General features: G+C 45.1%; 1 protein-coding gene across 1 annotated transcript in view; it reads left to right on the top strand.

Annotated features, from left to right (window-relative positions):
• Positions 1 to 5,424: 5,424 nt before the first annotated feature.
• Positions 5,425 to 19,097, top strand: part of LOC116831124 (guanylyl cyclase-activating protein 1-like) — an 18,869-nt gene continuing 5,196 nt past the window's right edge. The window contains exons 1-3 of the mRNA XM_032790894.1: positions 5,425 to 5,622; positions 14,889 to 15,038; positions 16,718 to 16,808. Of these exons, the coding sequence (XP_032646785.1) occupies positions 5,425 to 5,622; positions 14,889 to 15,038; positions 16,718 to 16,808 (439 nt within the window). The remainder of the gene's footprint in view (positions 5,623 to 14,888; positions 15,039 to 16,717; positions 16,809 to 19,097) is intronic.

Here is a 19,097-nt window from a genome sequence, read left to right as displayed (position 1 = left end):
TCACAGTGTTAGGCAGCAAAATCTTGTGGGTACCTTATAGACCTAACAAGACGTTTTGGAGCATGCGCTTTCGTGGTGTGAATACCCACTTCACCCATGAAAGCTCATGCTCCAAAACGTCTGTTAGTCTATAAGGTACCCAAGATTCTTTGCTGCCTGTACAGATCCAGACTAACACGACTGCCTCTCTGATACTTGACACCAGTGTTAGGCTATAGATATTCAGGCCTGTCTGCCAAAGCCTATACTTTAAGAATTTTAGGTGCATTCTTATCACTTAGCAGTTAAAGAGGTATAAAGAGAGAATCAAAATCTGTCTGTGTAATGGCCTTCTCTTACTGTGACAGTCTGAGGCCTGGTTCTAGGCTAAGGCCTTCTGCTAACAGCAGAGGCCGCCATAAGCTGGGAAGTGGTGTGGTCACATCCTCACATCCAAACTAGTCACATTGAAATAAGGTGCTATTGGGGTGTTAGGAATACTCCTGTCCTGTAAAGCACAGAGAATCCTGTGGCACCTTATAGATAACACACGTTTTGGAGCGTGAGCCTTTCGGTGGTGAAGACCCACTTCGTCAGACGCAGGTAATGGAAATTTCCAGGGCAGGTATATATATGCTAGCAAGCAAGCTAGAGATAACGAGGTTAGTTCAATCAGGGAGGATGAGGCCCTGTTTCTAGCAGTAGAGGTGTGAAACAAGGGAGGAGAAACTGGGTTCTGTAAATTGGCAAGCCATCACAGTCTTTGTTCAGTCCAGAGCTGATGGTGTCAAATTTGCATGATGAACTGAAGCTCAGCAGTTTCTCTTTGAAGTCTGGTCCTGAAGTCTTTTTTGCTGCAGGATGGCCACCTTAAGGTCTGCTATAGTGGTGGCCAGGGAGGTTGAGTGCTCTCTACAGGTTTTTGTATATTGCCATTCCTGATATCTGATTTGTGTCATTTATCCTTCTCCTTAGTGACTGTCCATTTGGCCGGATGTACATAGCAGAGGGCATTGCTGGCATATGATGCGTATATTACATTGGTGGACGTGCAGTGAATGAACCAGTGATGGTATGGCTGATCTGGTTAGGTCCTGTTGATGATGTCACTGGTGTAGATATGCCACCAGCACTCCCAGCTATTCCAGACACCACTGATTTCCTGAGGAAACTACAATGTATTGGGTCACCTCCCGAAAACCTCCTAGCCACCATGGATGTAGAGGCTCTCTACACAAACATCCCACACGCAGATGGAATACAAGCTGTCAGGACAGTATCCCTGATGATGCCACAGCACAACTGGCTGCTAGTCTCTGGCCTTATACTCACACACAACTATTTCAAGTTTGATGACAATATATATCTCCAGATCAGGGCACTGCTATGGGCACCCGCATGGCCCACAATATGCCAATATTTTTATGGCTGACCTGGAACAATCCTCTCAGCTCTCGTCACTCACGCCCCTTCTCTACCTATGCTACATTGATGACATCTTCATCATCTGGACCCATGGAAGGAGACTCTAGAAAAATCCACCACGATTTCAACAACTTCCACCCCACCATCACCTCAGCCTGGACCAATCTACACAGGAAGTCCACTTTCTAGACACCACGGTGCAAATAATGATGGTCACATTAACACCACCTATATCGAAAACCTACGGACCGCTATGCCTACCTTCATGCCTCCAGCTTCCACCCCGGGCACATCACACGATCCATTGTCTACAGCCAAGCACTGAGGTACAACCGCATCTGCTCTAACCCCTCAGACAGAGACAACACCTACAAAATCTCCACCAAGCATTCTCAAAACGAAATACCCAATGAAGGAAATTAGGAAACAGATCAACAGAGCCAGACGTGTACCAGAAGCTCCTACTGCAAAGACACCCAAGAAGAACCAACAGGACTCCACTGGCCATACATACAGCCCCCAGATAAAACCCTCCAATGCATCATCAGGGATCTACAACCCATCCTGGACAATGATCCCACATTTCAAAGGTCTTGGGTGGCAGGCCATCCTTGCCACTAGACAACACTGCCACCTGAAACTTATCTCCACCAGGCAACTGCAACACGTACCATAGTAAACTCTAGGCTCAGGAACCAATCCATGCACACAAACCTCGAGCGAACCTGGGCCCACATATCTACACCAGCGACACCATCACAGGACCTAACCAGATCAGCCACACCATCACTGGTTCATTCACCTGCACGTCCACCAATGTAATATACGCCATCATATGCCAGCAATGCCCCTCTGCTATGTAGAGCTGGAAAAGGGGACAGTAAGGAAGGAAACTGAAATCATGCTTGCTGGAAGTTCACCCCAATAAACATCAAATTGTTTTGCGCCTTCGGACTTTGGGTATCGTTGCTTTCTGTTCATGTGAGAAGGACCAGGAAAGTGAGAGGGTGAAGGAATATGCCCCCTAACAACCAGACCATGGCATGCCTCCAGCTTTCATCCAGACCACACCACACGATCCATTGTCTAGAGCCAAGCTCTAAGATACAACTGCATTTGCTCCAATCCCTCAGACAGAGACAAACACCTACATGATCTCTATCAAGCATTCCTACAACTACAATACCCACCTGCTGAAGTGAAGAAACAGATTGACAGAGCCAGAAGAGTACCCAGAAGTCACCTACTACAGGACAGGGCCAACAAAGGAAGTAACAGAACACCACTAGCTGTCATCTTCAACCCCCAACTAAAATCTCTCCAGTGCATCATCAAGGATCTACAACCTATCCTGAAAGATGATCCCTCACTCTCACAGACCTTGGGAGATAGGCCAGTCCTCACTTATAGACAGCCCCTCAACCTGAAGCAAATACTCACCAGCAATGGCATACCACACAACAAAAACACTAACCCAGGAACCTATCCTTGCAACCAAGCCTGTTGCCAACTCTGTCGGCATATCTATTCAGGGGACACCATCATAGGACCTAATCACATCAGCCACACTATCAGAGGCTTGTTCACCTGCACATCTACCAGTGTGATATATGCCATCATGTGCCAGCAATCCCTTCTGCCATGTAAATTGGCCAAACTGGACAGTCTCTACGCAAAAGAATAAATGAACACAAATCAGACATCAGGAATTATAACATTCAAAAACCAGTCAGAGAACACTTCAACCTCCCTAGTCACTCGATTACAGACCTCAAGGTCACAATACTCCAACAAAAACTTCAAAAACACCCTCCAACAAGGAACTGCAGAATTGGAATTAATTTGCAAACTGGACACCATTAAATTAGGCTTAAATAAAGAATGGAGTGGATGAGTCATTACACAAAGTAAAACTATTTCCCCATGCTAATTTTTTCCTCTACTGTTACTCACACCTTCTTGTCAACTGTTGGAAATGGGCCATCCTGACTATCATTACAAAAAGTATTTTTTCTCCTGCTGATAATAGCCCACGTTAATTGATTACTCTCATTATAGTTAGTATAGCAACACTCATTTTTTTTCAGTGTGTGTGTGTGTGTGTCTTCCTACTATATTTTCCACTGCATGCATCTGATGAAGTGCATTTTAGCCCACGAAAGCTTATGCTCAAATAAATGTGTTAGTCTCTAAGGTACCAAAAGTAATCCTTGTTCTTTTTAGTGAATATTTAGGTAGTCTTGTACATTTAATATTGGCTTTTTACTTGCAGAACTGGTGGCCACTGTTCTAGATTTCATGTCAAAATTGAAGCGATGATTCTTAGTTTAATTAAAAAGTGCCCTGGTCCTTTGTGGGACAGGGCTGGATTTATGAACAGGGGGGCCTGACTTTAAATACCCGGCAGCGGTCCAGGGCTTCAGCAGCACTTCAGCATCAGTGGGTCCACTCCAGGTCTTCTGCGGCACCAAAGGACCCCCACACACACCCTCACCACCGAAGACCCGGAGCGTTTGCACACACATACAGACTCTGCTGCTGAAATGTCGCCAAATACCCAGAGCGGATCCCCCCTGCCCCTGCCGCCGAGTGAGTATAAAAAAAAAAAAAATTAAAAAGATGCCTAAGGCGTGGGGCCCGATTCTGGGGAATCAGCTTAAAGCCGGTCCTGGTGAGGGACGCTGTAGAAATAATGTATTATTGTGTGAAAGGGGACTCTAGAGAGAGACCTGTTTGCGTGGAAGGGAAACTGGGTGTGAAGAGAGGCTGTAATGGAATCTCTAGAGTAGAGAAGTTTATTGCCCTTTCTGCCTATGAGTCTTCTCTGTCATGTATAGGACAGTTTTTCTGTGATACCAAAATCTCCCCATATGTGTTTTATACAAAGTTATCCAAGACTTTGACTCAGTCACTGTGAAGCCACAGAGGAGCAGATCACAAATTCACCAAAGGGGGCCATGGTAGCTCGGTCAAAAACAAAGAACGAGCTGATTGTCATGGTTATTGGGAGAGGTTTTGATGTGAAATAATTTAAGAAATATGTAAAATATAGAATATTAGGTTTCAAAACTATTAAAGTGAGACTTGTCACCAAAGGCAAGGTGCGGTCTCAGGGCTAATTCAATCAACACTGAGAAGAATGGACATCCATGGAGCCAGCAGGTTTGCTATCTGAACCAGGTGTAGGCTTGAGGATTTACAAAGACGAAAGAACCCCAAGAAAAGTTTCTGAAACAGGGACCTCTGGCTGGGTAAGAGACAGTGGTCTGGATGCTGGCTGGTGAGTCTTGCCCACATGCTCAGGGTTTAACTGATTGCCATATTTGGAATCGGGAAGGAATTTTCCTCCAGGGCAGATTGGCAGAGGCCCTGGAGGTTTTTCTCCTTTCTCTGCAGCGTTGGGCACGGGTCACTTGCTGGGGGATTCTCTGCAGCTTGAGGTCTTCAAACCACAATTTGAGGACTTCATTAACTCATACATAGGTTAGGGGTTTGTTACAGGAGTGGATGGGTGAGATTCTGTGGCCTGCATTGTGCAGGAGGTCAGACTAGATGATCATAATGGTCCCTTCTGACCTTAAAGTCTATGAATTCTAATTTTTCATTTGTTTATTTTTTACTGCAAACACCACAACCTTCTTTGGCCAGAAAGGTCCAATAACATCTTCATGTAAAATTAGACCAATGCATGGAAAACAAAGGCAATACCAAAGCAGTTCCTCCTGCCAATATCTGATTATCTCACACCCCTTCTGATTTGCCTCCTGAAATAGCAGTGCTTTGCTAGATTATCCTTCAACTTCTTTCCATTTCCAGGAGACTTTATATCATTGAAGCTTTAAGGTTTCTAAGTCAGCATAAGAGCAGATTAACAATTGTAATTGGCTTCTGGAAGGGTATATCCCTCACTTAAATGAGCTGATGTTGAGAGTGAGGGTGGAAGGCAGCAGACGAAGATTGCTTTGAGAATTGTGAGAGGAAGAGGTGATTCCAGAGGGCTCTTAGCATCCCACCACACAAATGGGGAACAGTGGTAGTTCCACAGTAGATGATCTGCAAGCTGTTGAGATCCACCATTGGTACAAAAAGTTTATGACCGAGTGTCCATCAGGACAGCTGACTGAGCATGAATTTAAACAGTTCTTTGGGCTTCGGGGGCTGGATCCTGCGGCCAGTGAGTACATTGAACAGATGTTCCGCACTTTTGATATGAACAAGGTATGTTTTTACCCAATGGGAAACTTAGACAGCCTTGTACTGCTCAGAAAGAAACCAAAGTATCACAGTTAGTGCAGTCGTGATTGCATCTCTGATTTTACTTCCAAATCTTGGTCAGCAAAATGATCTATAGCAGGGGCACCAAACTTAAACATCTGAATGTGAGAAATGTGCCTAAAAGGGAGAGATGGAGTCTAGAATATTGAAAAAGAGAGGGGAGCCTGACAGTCACATTACTGTTCGTTGCTCTGGCAGGATTAGTATATTTCAGGGACCCTGTGTATTTGTAGTGTGTAGGAATGCAAAATTATGCATTTTACATTCATTTTTTGTATTCTTGGATGACTCTAGGTAAGAGAGGAACCTGCATCTTCTGTTATGGCACTTCATTGTCTGTGTGTCCTGAGTTTGGTCACCTGCATAATGAACCCTCTTCTCAGGTGCTTGCCATAAGCTGCAGTGTATCTCTCTTGCTTGGCTAATAGAGCATTGTAAGAAGTGGATGCAGGTTGAACTAGGCTCTTTTCATCCCTTTCATTACAGTCCTGTAGTTTGCCCAGTATCAGATATCACTTGAGAATATGGAACACTAAAATAGATTTATTTGTAAACTTTACACAATAGGGCAGTTTCCAGACTGTTTGCAATTGAAATGACTGTCTTATGGATGTGTAGGGGGTCCAGCTTAGGGCTTTCAACAGAGGATAGGGAAATGGGGTCTAGAGCACCTAGGAGGCAGGGTAGGACTCTTCCCTGCTGCCTGAAACCCCTGATTCCAAGGCTGATGCAACCCATGTAGCTACCTCCCTGCTGTAAGCTACTGACTATCTTACATGCTCCTCTCTAGCTTGCCACCTCAGTATCTGTGGATCAAGGAGGGAACTAATCATTGGCAGATGTGAAATGGATAGACAACTGCAGTCAGGTTGGTAGAGGGAAAGAAAAGCACTGGGGGAAGGGGAATCAGAAGGTCTCGCAGGAGTTACCAGGTCCAAGTGCTTCCCTAGGTGTCCTCTCTTTGTAGAGATGCTGAGGCATCCTCTGTCCTTTTGCTTTTACAGCATTTTTGGGAAGTACATTCAGTTTACAGTGAAGTGCTTAGAAACTGAAAAACACCAGAGCTGCCTTGAGGCCCAGTACACCAAGTCATGAGCCATGGATTCAGTGGGTCTGGAAATTCAAAGGTAGCTGTCTGCTTTCATTGAGAGAAAACAGGATGTCTCTAGCTCCCTTCCTTGTGACAACAGCCTTGAAAACCTATATGGATGTAAATCAAGCTATAAAGCTGAGAGAGATGAGTAGCTGCACTCCGGCACAGCTGTACAGAGCTTAGGGTCCTACATAAATATCTCCTATTCCAAAGAATCAGTGTCCCTTCCTAAAATCCACAGGTCGGTCCTGTGTCTAGAGTGGTGACCATGGTAAACAAGAAATTTGTTGTGCAGGCCCACCCAAAAATATTAAGATAGCTCAGACAAAGCCCTTTGCTTTCCAGAAAAAAAGAATGAGTACTTGTGGTACCTTAGACTAACAAATTTTGTTTGTGTGTGTCCTGTTGTATTTTCCACTGCATGCGTCCAATGAAGTGGGTTTTAGCCTACGAAAGCTTATGCCCAAATAAATTTTGTTAGCCTCTAAGGTGCTACAAGTACTCCTCATTGTATTTTGCTGATACAGACTAACATGGCTACCATGCTGACACTTGCTTTCCAGAGTTACTTTCTTGAGGTATCTTGGGACTGTGAGAAGTATTGAAGGGGGATGTTCAGTATGTTATTAATGATAAAAGAATATTATATATATTCCCAAGTGCCTGGCACTATAGGCACCAGGTTGTGCAGTAAATATTCATTATTTAAAAGGACACTGTCTATTTTATAAAATAACTAGATTTGAAGTTGGAGTGTTTAAATAAAGCCATAACAACCCAAGAGTAATGGGTGTGAAGCTGAGGTTTGGCAGGTCAGTACAGGTGACCTCCAATCTCACAAAGGGTGTATAACAGATTTCCCTTAAGTATGAAGGGAGCCTAATGTGTTGAGCTCTTGTGTAGGGTTATTACAGAGCATAGGACTAAGACTATGTGTAGCTTTGTAGTGAATGGCAACCATCTGTCTCAAAAGATGATGGTGTAAGCACCAAAGCTCTTGAATCAGAGGGGTAGCCGTGTTAGTCTGGATCTGTAAAAGCAGCAGAGAATCCTGTGGCACCTTATAGACTAACAGACGTTTTGGAGCGTGAGCTTTCGTGGGTGAATACCCACTTCGTCAGACGCAGGTAGTGGAAATTTCCAGGGGCAGGTATATATATGCTAGCAAGCAAGCTAGAGATAACGAGGTTAGTTCAGTCAGGGAGGGTGAGGCCCTGTTCTAGCAGTAGAGGTGTGAAAACCAAGGGAGGAGAAACTGGTTCTGTAATTGGCAAGCCATTCACAGTCTTTGTTGAGTCCAGAGCTGATAGTGTCAAATTTGCAAATGAACTGAAGCTCAGCAGTTTCTCTTTGAAGTCTGGTCCTGAAGTTTTTTTGCTGCAGGATAGCCACCTTAAGGTCTGCTATAGTGTGGCCAGGGAGGTTGAAGTGCTCTCCTACAGGTTTTTGTATATTGCCATTCCTGATATCTGATTTGTGTCCATTTATCCTTTTCCGTAGAGACTGTCCAGTTTGGCCGATGTACATAGCAGAGGGGCATTGCTGGCATATGATGGCGTATATTACATTGGTGGACGTGCAGGTGAATGAACCAGTGATGGTGTGGCTGATCTGGTTAGGTCCTATGATGGTGTCGCTGGTGTAGATATGTGGGCAGAGTTGGCATCGAGGTTTGTTGCATGGATTGGTTCCTGAGCTAGAGTTACTATGGTACGGTGTGCAGTTGCTGGTGAGAATACGGAGCTCTTGAGTTACCATTTGTTATGCTGCAACATTGCGAGTGGCTAAAAAGTCAAATTCTCGAGTGACAGTCTTGCTACAGATAATCCAGGCATAAAGCACAGAGCCATGTGATGAAGCCAACACACTACTCATGCTTGAGGCCAGATATGCGTGCCTGTTCGCTCTCTTTGCTTTCCTCTTTCAACCACTTCTCTTTAGTTTCTTTGACTCCTTGATGCAGCACAGCCCTCCAGTGTAGCCCATTGCTAGCTTCAACTTCTCAGCTTGTAATGTCAGTTTTTAAACATTTTCAAGTCCCTCTTGCAACCATCCTTGAACTTGAGCCTAGGTCTTCCAAGCTTTCTAATGCATCCATGTATTGGTCTCGGACACTACACACTGTGCAAGGCCAAGTGCTGTGTGCAGAAGATGCTTGTTTGGATGCAGGAATATTTAACTTGTATTATGGACATGAGAGAGAAAAAAGCAGAACGGTTAATAGTGGAAACAAATCAATCCCTAGTGTGAGGAGCTGAATTACATAAGTGTTTCACCTAATACCAGGATTATCCTGGGGGGACATATGAGCCAATTTTCCTGAAAAGTGTAAGACTCTGAGAACTCTCCTGAAGTGCAACAACATTGCAGTGCTGAGTCTCTTTACAGAATTGAATAGTATAGGATTAAGCTGGAAGTAGCAATGCCCACATTGCATACAAGCAGCAGCTAATGGTGGAATTCCATGTTTCAGTACAAAAATTGAAAGGAACAGGCAATGATCTGTCAGCAAGGTAAAATGTCTACCATACAGATAGGTATAGAACTTCATATTCCAAAGATAATGCTGAGAGCTTCATGGTCTATTGGTGCCTAGTTCTTCTTAGAAGTGGTGAGTATTTGTGATGCAAAGGCAGTTGCTTTCTCTGTGCCATTAGGAAAAATATGTGCCCTTGTTGCCAAGAAGGTTAATGGCGTATTGAACTGTATTAGTAGGAGCATTGCCAGCAGATCAATTCAAGCGATTGTTCCCCTCTATTTGGCACTGGTGAGGTCACATCCAGAGTATTACGTCCAGTTTTGGGCCCTCCACTACAGAAATTGACCCCACTGGACTCTCTCCAATGAAAATTATTAGGGAGCTGGGGCACATGGCTTATGAGGAGAGGCTGAGGGAACTGGGATTGTTTAGTCTTCAGAAGAAAAGAGTGAGGGGTGATTTGATAGCAGCCTTCAACTACCTGAAGCGAGGGTTTTAAAGAGGATGGAGCTCCACATTTCTCAGTGGTGGCAGATGACAGAACAAGGAGTAATGGTCTCAAGTTGCAGTGGCTCAGGGCTTGGTAGGATATTAGGAAAAACTATTTCACTAGGAGGGTGGTGAAGCACTGGAATAGGTTACCTATGGGAGGTGGTGGAATCTCTATCTTTAGAAGTTTTTAAGGCCTAGCTTGACAAAGCCCTGGCTTGGATGATTTAGTTGGTGTTGGTCCTGCTTTGAGCAGGGGGTTGGACTAGATGACCTCCTGAGGTCTCTTCCAACCGTAATCTTCTATGATTCTATCATTTAATCATGGCGACATTTTTTGGTCCAATTAGGGGTTTTTTTTTAAATTTGGGGTATGCATATAGTTTGAGCCTCTAATTACGGTGTTTTTAGAAAGTATCAATGCAGCATGCAGGCATTTCACTCTTGTAACCGTTCCTCTTTAACTTCTGTTTAACTAGCTTTCTCATTTTTGTGTAATTTCCCTATTTTAAACTTAAATGCTACCGTGGTGGGTTTCTTTAGTATTTCTCCCCCTACCCCAAGGATGGTAAATGTAAGTTTACATGATGATCTGTATTACTGAGCAGTTCAGCTATATTCAGGACCAGATCCTGTGCTCCACTTAGGACTAAATCAAGAATTACCTCCCCCCTTGTGGGTTCCAGCACTAGCTGCTCCAAGAAGCAGTTATTAATGGTGTCTAGAAATTTTATCTCTGCATCCCATCCTCAGGTGACATGTTTCCAGTCAATATGAGATTAGTTGAACTCCCCCGTTATTATTGGGTTTTCTGTTTTTATAGCCTCTCTAATTTCTTTGAGCATTTCACAGTCGCCATCACCATCCTGGTCAGGTGTTCGCTAGTATATTCCTATTGCTGTATTCATTAGTCAAGGACAGAATTTATGTCCCTAGAGATTCTATGGTACTGTTTGATTTTATTTAAGATTTTTATTATTTGACTATGCTTTCTTTCACATAGTACCACTCCCCCAGTGTGCCCTAGTCTGTCATTCCTGTATACAGTATTATGTACCCTGGTATTACCATGTCTCATTTAATTATAATTGTTCCACCAAGGTTCCGTGATGTCTATTATATTATATTAATATCCTCATTTAATATCAGGCACTTCTTTGACCTTGCCTTCTCTAACATAAACACATAGCAACACATATATTTATATTAAAAAAACAACCCGTACACCACCAAAACAAGACTTTCCACTGCACATGCTTCTTTCTGTGGGAAGAGGATGAGAGAGTAAACATACAACATATGTGGGGTCACATTGCTTAATGTGTGACTGGAACATGCACAGATACTATGGTGAGAAATGCTGTATGACTCTGAATAGAATGGAATCGTGAATACGCATACAGAGCGGCATTCATCATACAGTAGTTTTCATAAGAGCAATTCCATAATATTAACCAGACATCATAAGCTGTAGAAACAAATCACCAAAATCATCACAGTTTCCATAAGAATGGGCATACCGGTCAGACAAAAGGTCCATCCAGCCCAGGTATCTGTCTACGCGACAGTGGCAATGCCAGGTGCCCCAAAGGGAGTGAACCTAACAGGCAATGATCAAGGTGATCTCTCTTCCTGCCATCCCATCTCCATCCTTCTTTGACAACACGAGGCTAGGGACACCATTCCTTACCCATTCTGGCTAATAGCCATGTATGGACATACCACCATGAATTTATCCAGTTCTCTTTTAAACGCTGTTATATCCTAGCCTTAAAACCTCCTCAGGTAAGGATTCCACAAGTTGACATGATGCCACTAGCATGAAGAAGAACTTCCTTTTGATTTGTTTTTACAACCTGCTGCCCTATTAATTTTCATTTGATGACCCTTAGTTCTTGTATTATGGGAATAAGTAAATAACTTTTCCTTATCCACTTTCTCCACATCACTCATGATTTTATATACCTCTATCATATCCCCCCTTAGTCTTCTCTTTTCCAAGCTGAAAAGTCCTAGCCTCTTTAATCTCTCCTTCTATGGGACCGTCTCCAAACCCAGCTCTCAAGAGGGAGTGCAAAACAAAGGGTCTGCACTCTGAGACTCTACCTAAGGATCCCAAAGTGGAGAGGCAATAGCTGGACTCTGTTTAGGCTCTAGATGCTTAAAACACCCTAGGAACCCAGTGGCTTGGGTTTCCTCATAGCAGTATCATGGATGGCCAGCAGGGGCAGGCCAATAATATCTGTGATGGGGTTAATTAACTTGCTGAACAATTTATATAGGGATGTGCTGGATTCTTTGTCACTATAACCAGATTAGATATCTTTCTAAAAGTGATGCTCTAGTGTAGTGATGTCACGGGGTCCTTGGGTGATGCTTAAGAACTGCTCCCCACAAAGCCAATCAGGACTTTGGGGAGCCTCCTCTCCCTTGGAGCAGACTATCTTCAGGGCAAGAGGCTCACACGGCTTCACCTTCCTGGGTCTCTCCTTGGAGCATTCACCATCCTCTGCCCCTCTGAGCACTTCCCACAGCAAATCTGTCCAGGTGGGGTCCTGGGGAATCCAGAAGGTCCTGCACCCCTACTTTACAGTCGGATGTGGCTCTTAACCAGCCAGTAAAACAGAGGTCTATTAGATGACAGGAACACGATCTAAAACAGAGCTTGTAGGTACAGAGAATGGGACCCTTCAGCTGGGTCCATTCTGGGGCCCAGCGAGCCAGACAACCCCATCTGCACTCATCCCCAGCCAGCTCCAAACTGAAACCCCCTCCAGCCCTTCCTTTCTGGCCTTTTGTCTCTTTTCCAGGCCAGGAGGTCACCTGATCTCTTTGTTTACCTTTATCCATCCCCTTGCAGAGGGGAAGGGCCCTGGCCATTTGTTGCCAAGAGACAGAGTGTCTGCCATTTATGCACGCTGAAGACTTAAGAAATGCATAGGGGAAACTGAGGCATCCACACAGTATTCAGAGGAAACATTAAGAATAGTCCCACTTCATCACAAGTGGTTCTCAACCTTTCCAGACTAATGTACCCCTTCCAGAAGTCTGATTTGTTCCAAGTATCCCCAAGTTTCACCTCACTTAAAAACTACTTGCTTACAAAATCGGGCATAAAAATACAGAAGTATCACAGCATGCTATTACTGAAAAAATGCTTATTTTCTCTTTTTTTGCCATATAATAAAATAAATCAATTGGAATATAAATATGTTACTTACATTTCATTATACAGTATATAGAGCAGTATAAACAAGTAATTGTCTGTATGAAATTTTAGTTTATACTGAGTTCGCTAGTGCTTTTTATGTAGCCAATTGTAAAATTAGGCAAATATCTAGGTGAGTTGATGTACCCCCTGGAAGATCTCTAAGTACCTCCAGGGATACACATACCCTGGTGATTGAGAACCACTGCTGTATTGCAACCAGATGTTATGGACTTGATGCAAGAATCTGTTGGTAACACTAAAGCCTGCATTATGTAGGAGGTGTGATGGAGTAGGGGCTGTCTGCATGGAGGATGGGAGAGCAGGGGAGGATTTTAGGGGATGGACTATACTTGAGCCTGTAACCTGAGCTAGGCAAGGGGGGTGGGAGATCAACACTTTTGCCTAGGAAGCTAGACGAAGGAAGGGGCCGGCAGGAGGTGGGTTAGTTTCAGTTTTGTTTTGGGGGCTGTGTGGATGGAATTCAGGGTATCCTAAGCTGGGATCCAAGCACCCTGAAACTCCAGAAGGACTCGATTGAGGGGTCCCAACTGTGCCTGCAAGCTCTTCTGTAACCTGCGTTCCTGTTGTCCAATAAACCTTCTGTTTTACTGGCTGGCTGAGAGTCTCTGTGGAGTCCCAGGAAGAGGGGTGCCGGACCGGACTCCCCCACACTCCGTGATGGGAGGTCAGACTTGATCATAGTGGTCCCTTCTGGCCTAAAATCTGTGAAGTCCCTTAGTACATTAGAATGCATGGCATCCAGATCCATGCTCTGATCTCAGCACAGGCAAATCCCTATTTGTTCCCCGACCTCTGTCTCTGTCTTCTCTGAGTCAGAAATTAACCCCAGAAAAAACTGCTGCACTCAGCTATAAATGAACACTTTTAGCTGCGTAGAGCCAGACCTCAGTTAGTACGAAGGACCATTCAGGGACCCCTAGGAGGGGAAAGTCACACATGCCTCCCCTACCTCAGCAATAGGACAGTGGACCAAGTCCCCCGTGCCTAAATATACAGAGGAATGCTCTCTAATCTGATTAGGAGTCCTATCAGCCCCTAGCCAAAATTTCTTCATCCCAAAATAGGGTTACTTCTGCCACTGCCAGTGCTAGCTTGGAGTGGTGAGTTCATCTCTGCTGCATTGTCTGGTGTCCATATTCATGAATGCCATGATGGTCAGGTCTCCTTTGCTGCATATCGACCATCCTCCCAGCTTTTCTGTGAATATGCCTCACCTGCTCCCTAGGCTGATACCCTAACCTCAAGTTCAAGATACATTTGGGTCTCTTCCTCCTCCCAGCAGTAGCAATAGCAATGTGTGCTCTTGCCTAAGCCCTATGGCCCCTGTATGGAGTTCAGTCCCTGTGCCATCTGTTTGGCATGGACACAACCACTTGGGAATGGCTGAGCTCCTGCTCTGAATTGGCTTTCCTCACCTACACTGAGAGATGGGCTGACAGCAGGAAGTCGGGTGAGATGTCATCCCAGTCCTCTAGCCAACTAGTGTTCTGGGGCTGACTCTTTTGCCCCCAATCAGTCATGGCTTGTGGCGAGAAGGACATGTTCATGTACATGTGGAGTGAGGGCTTCACATCTGGTAAGCACTGAGCACAGAGGCTATTATAAACATGTAAGAGAGAATAATTACATGGAGCCTGTTTTCTCAAGTGTTCCAGAACCATTTTGTAGAAAAATCTGAAGCTGACCCATAATTATCGCATGCATCCTGAGCAGAGCCAGGCTGCTGCCTGTTTCCTCTTCTTAACTTAGACTAAAGCCAGCCATTTTCTGTTAAGGCCAAGATTCTGGTGCCCAGGCACTTTGCTACATGTTTCTCAGTCCTGACCTTGCAGAGATATTAGCTATAAAGGCAGGACTCTCTCAGCCACTTATGCCTGTGAACTCTAACTCTCATGTTCCCTTTCTTTTTCTCACAGGATGGGTATATCGATTTCATGGAGTATGTGGCTGCACTTAGCCTAGTTCTCCGGGGAAAGATGGAACAGAAATTACGTTGGTACTTCAAGCTCTATGATGTGGATGGCAATGGCTGCATTGACCGACATGAACTGCTCAACATCATCAAGGTGGTAACACGGGGTTGTGTACACTTTTTGGCCCTCATTATTCTGTAAATCAGTGGGATGCCCACACTGAATCTCACTGGCACTGGTGGACCAGCGGAGAGTCCAGAGAGATTCCTGCTGTGCTGCAGCTCTCAATTCTGGCAACTGTCAGAGTCACAGATCCAATAAAGAATACTCTTTTCGCCACTCACCAGACTCCTGTGAGGTGCTCCAGCTACTGGATCTCATATGTTTAAGCCACCAAAGTCTGAACTGAGTCTAGGCACGGCCCCTACCTTAGGATTCTAGACACGCCTTTGGGATGCAGCTTCTCTGTCAAGCACCCCCTCCTGAGGATAGAGACCTGGCAGCCCAACTGCCTAGCCCCTCTTACCAAGGCTGATGCCTCCAGACTTCCTCTTAGTTCAAACACACTCTCTCCCTGCACTCCAGATGTTGTAGGTGTTCTGGGACCCAGGTTTCTTTTACCTTTTCAAGGTGCATATGGTAGGCATAGCACATGCGGACTTTCTTTGCACAGGTTTCTAAAACACCATTGCTCTGTCTTTAATAGCATGAGAAATACACAGGAAGTACAGGACCATAGAAAACAACAAACATCCTGAATGCACTTTCCCCACTCTAGCTCACTCTTCCCTTTGGGAGTTCTTGGGGGCCATCTGAGTTCAGCTAGGGAATCAGCTAACTATTCACTTAGTTCTAAGTAGCAGGTTTAAAATATAACTGTAGCTAGACCACTGAGTAAGAGTGACCACAGCATAAATTAATGCAACGTTCTTGGGGGAGAAAGGGTACCAAAAACACAATAAGGTGACACTCAACTTTAGAAAAAGACATTTTAAAAAGATTGAAGAAGGTTACTAAAAAGTCTCTCAACTCAAAATGATAAAATTAAAATCCTTAGAATCAGCATGCTGGCCATTGTCTGAGATAGCATCTTGAGCTGCATGGAACCTGCTCAGAGCCAACCTGGTAGTTTCCATGTTTCTAGGAGTGCTTTTTGTCATTTGCACTTGACACAAGGTTTGCAACCTTTTTCTTTTGGGTGCATGCCCTTTGGGTTTACCCAAGCCTTTGTTGTCTTGTGTTTGGATTATTACAAAGCACACTGTGAGGCTGCATCTTAAATTGAATGAATAACTGCAACTAGTTCTGAATATGGTGGTCTGTTTATCCAGCAACATTACCTCTGGAGAGCGTGTGACCCCACCAGTGCTTCATGACTTTTCCTTGGTACAAAGAGATTTCCAGGTAAAGTTCAAGGGGTGAATTTTAACCTTTAAAGGCCTAAGTAATTTGGGTCCTGCCTTCCTGCCTCTGGCATTGTCTGATTCATGGGCAGTTGTTACTAGCTGCTTGGGATAGTACTCCACTATCTTGCATGAGTGGAGGCTGTTGGATGGCATGCTCAATGAGCTTTAGTTGCTCATTCCATCCACCAGAGGCCAGATTTCATGCCCTTCAGGGCATGGTGTGAGGCTTGATGGTTCCCACTCACTGTTTCCAAGGGAAAAGCCTGGGGAAGTGGGGAGACACCTTTCACAAATGGCCTTAATATGAGCAGCGTTCTATATTCTGAGCCTGCACTATAAGGTGTGTGTTTGATCAATGCCACCCATGGTCCCATGGCAGAAGATTAATCCTGGGCCAGCTGCTTAGTTCCTCCTCTTCTCTTCCAGGCTATTCGTGCTATTAATGGCTGTGACCATGAAACTAGTGCGGAGGAGTTCACCAACCGAGTCTTCAATAAGATTGATGTCAATGGCGATGGTGAGATTCCGGTCTCTGCCCTCTGACTCAGCTAATCCTTCAGCCCCTCACACTTCATCTTGCCAGAAATACACTGGGGCCCAGTCTCCTCCAGTAGCCTCCTTGCTAACTTTATGCTCTCCCGTCTTTGATAAGATCTCACACACCCCTCCATCTATGCCCTTTCTAAGGCTACGTCTAGACTACCCGCCATATCGCCGGGTTAAAATCGATTGCTCGGGGATCGATATATCGCGTCTCATCTAGACGCGATATATTGATCCCCAAGCACGCTTATATCGATTCCGGAACTCCACCAACCCCAACGGAGTTCCGGAATCGACAGGGGGAGCCGCGGACATCGATCCAGTGCGGTGAGGACGGGTGAGTAATCCGATCTTAGATATTCGACTTCAGCTACGTTATTCACGTAGCTGAAGTTGCGTATCTAAGATCGATTTCCCCCGGTAGTGTAGACCAGCCCTGAGGCTTTGCTCCTCTCATTTAATGCCTCTGTAACCCACACACCTCCTGGGTGTGGTGTTCTGTCCTATCTAGTGGCACCGAGACCACTTAGAGAGAGAGAAAATGATTCTGCTCTACAGCCTGAGCTAACACCCAGTTGGCTTTTTCCAACTTTTTCAATTGGACACAAATGAATGGGAAGTCTGTGAGGATGACAGGCCCTAATATGGGGCAACAAAAAATGATAAAACAATCAAGGGTAGAGAATAGGTTTGTACATCGGAAGAGGAGAGGAGAAGACAACTGATCAAGCCAGGAAGTGAAAGTCAGACTTGCCAGCAGACCTGCCTTGTCTGGGCCAGTTCCAGCTTTTGGACATCTGTCTTGGGAAGCTGGAGTCTAGGCTAATACCTCAGTATTGTGGTAGGTAAGCTCCTCACTTTCTGCAGGCCCTGTACTCCAGATCGTTCAGATGTCTTGAGCTACTAAGGGTATGTCTACACTATGGGATTATTCCGATTTTACAGACATCGATTTTTGGAAACAGATTGTATAAAGTTGAGTGCACACAGCCACACTAAGCACATTAATTCGGCGGTGTGCATCCATGTACTGAGGCTAGCATCGACTTCCAGAGCGTTGCACTGTGGGTAGCTATCCCCTAGTTCCTGCAGTCTCCCCCGCCCATTGGAATTCTGGGTTGAGATCCCAATGCCTGATGGGACCAAAAATTTGTCGTGGGTGGTTATGGGTAAATGTCGTCAGTCAATCCTCCCTCCGTGAAAGCAATGGCAGACAATCATTTCGCACCCTTTTCCCCGGATTGCCTGGGCAGATGCCATAGCATGGCGACCATGGAGCCTGTTCAGCCTTTTTTCACTGTCACCGTATGTCTACTGGATGCTGCTGACAGACGCAGTACTGCAGTGCTACACAGCAGCATCTCCTTGCCTTTTGCAAGTTAGCAAAGACGGTTACCAGCCCTATTGTATCATCTGCTGCTTTGGAAGGTGGCAATGACGGTTACCAGTCATACTGTACTGTCTGCTGCTGTCATGGGTGCTCCTGGCTGGCCTTGGTGAGGTAGGTTGGGGGCACCTGGACAAAAATGGGAATGACTCTGCAGGTCATTCTCTTCTTTAAGTTTTGTCTGCCTAGAATATCAGGTAAGCCTACTAAAGAACCAGAGAGGCAAACGGCTGCTCTGGGTCAGAGCCCCAGACATCCTGCAGAAATGATGAGCTGCATGCCATTCTAGGGGGCGTCCCTGAAGCAACGCCACCCATTGCTTCCCTCCTCCCCCACCCCTCCTGGGCTACCGTGGCAGTTATCCCCCCATTTGTGTGATGAAGTAATAAAGAAAGCAGAAATAAGAAACAACACTGACTTTGTTGCAAGCAGAGATCAAAGGGGAAAGGGGAGGGCAGTTGGCTTACAGTGAAGTAGAGTGAACCACCATTCTGCACTTACTCAGCCTATAGCTGAAAATGGGAATCTGTGACAAGCACTAGGATAGAAGCACAGGCAGGACTGAATCTCCATTTGTGTGTGGGGCTTTGGTTGACACTGGTAAAATACAAAATGTCCCAGGATATGTATGTTGGGGGGACAGTTCTAAATGGCAGTTTAATTTTTTTATTTGCAGCAAAATGTAGAGGTCTAAGTAGTAGATTCTGAGCCCTGGTAGCCAGGGGTAGGCATGATCGTGCAGTGCTGCTGACTGGGGAGAGCAGCCTGAGGCAGAAGCCTCCAGCTGCCATGATATTCCAGGCAGGACTGAATCTCCATTAGACAAAACTTAAAGAAGAGAATGACCTGGAGTCATTCCCATTTTTGCCCAGGCGC

The sequence above is a fragment of the Chelonoidis abingdonii genome, chromosome 1, assembly GCF_003597395.2.
Source record: "Chelonoidis abingdonii isolate Lonesome George chromosome 1, CheloAbing_2.0, whole genome shotgun sequence".
NCBI classification, from domain to species: Eukaryota; Metazoa; Chordata; order Testudines; family Testudinidae; genus Chelonoidis; species Chelonoidis abingdonii.
Note: the sequence above shows the minus strand (reverse complement) of the source record. Positions and strands in the feature narration are given on the sequence as shown.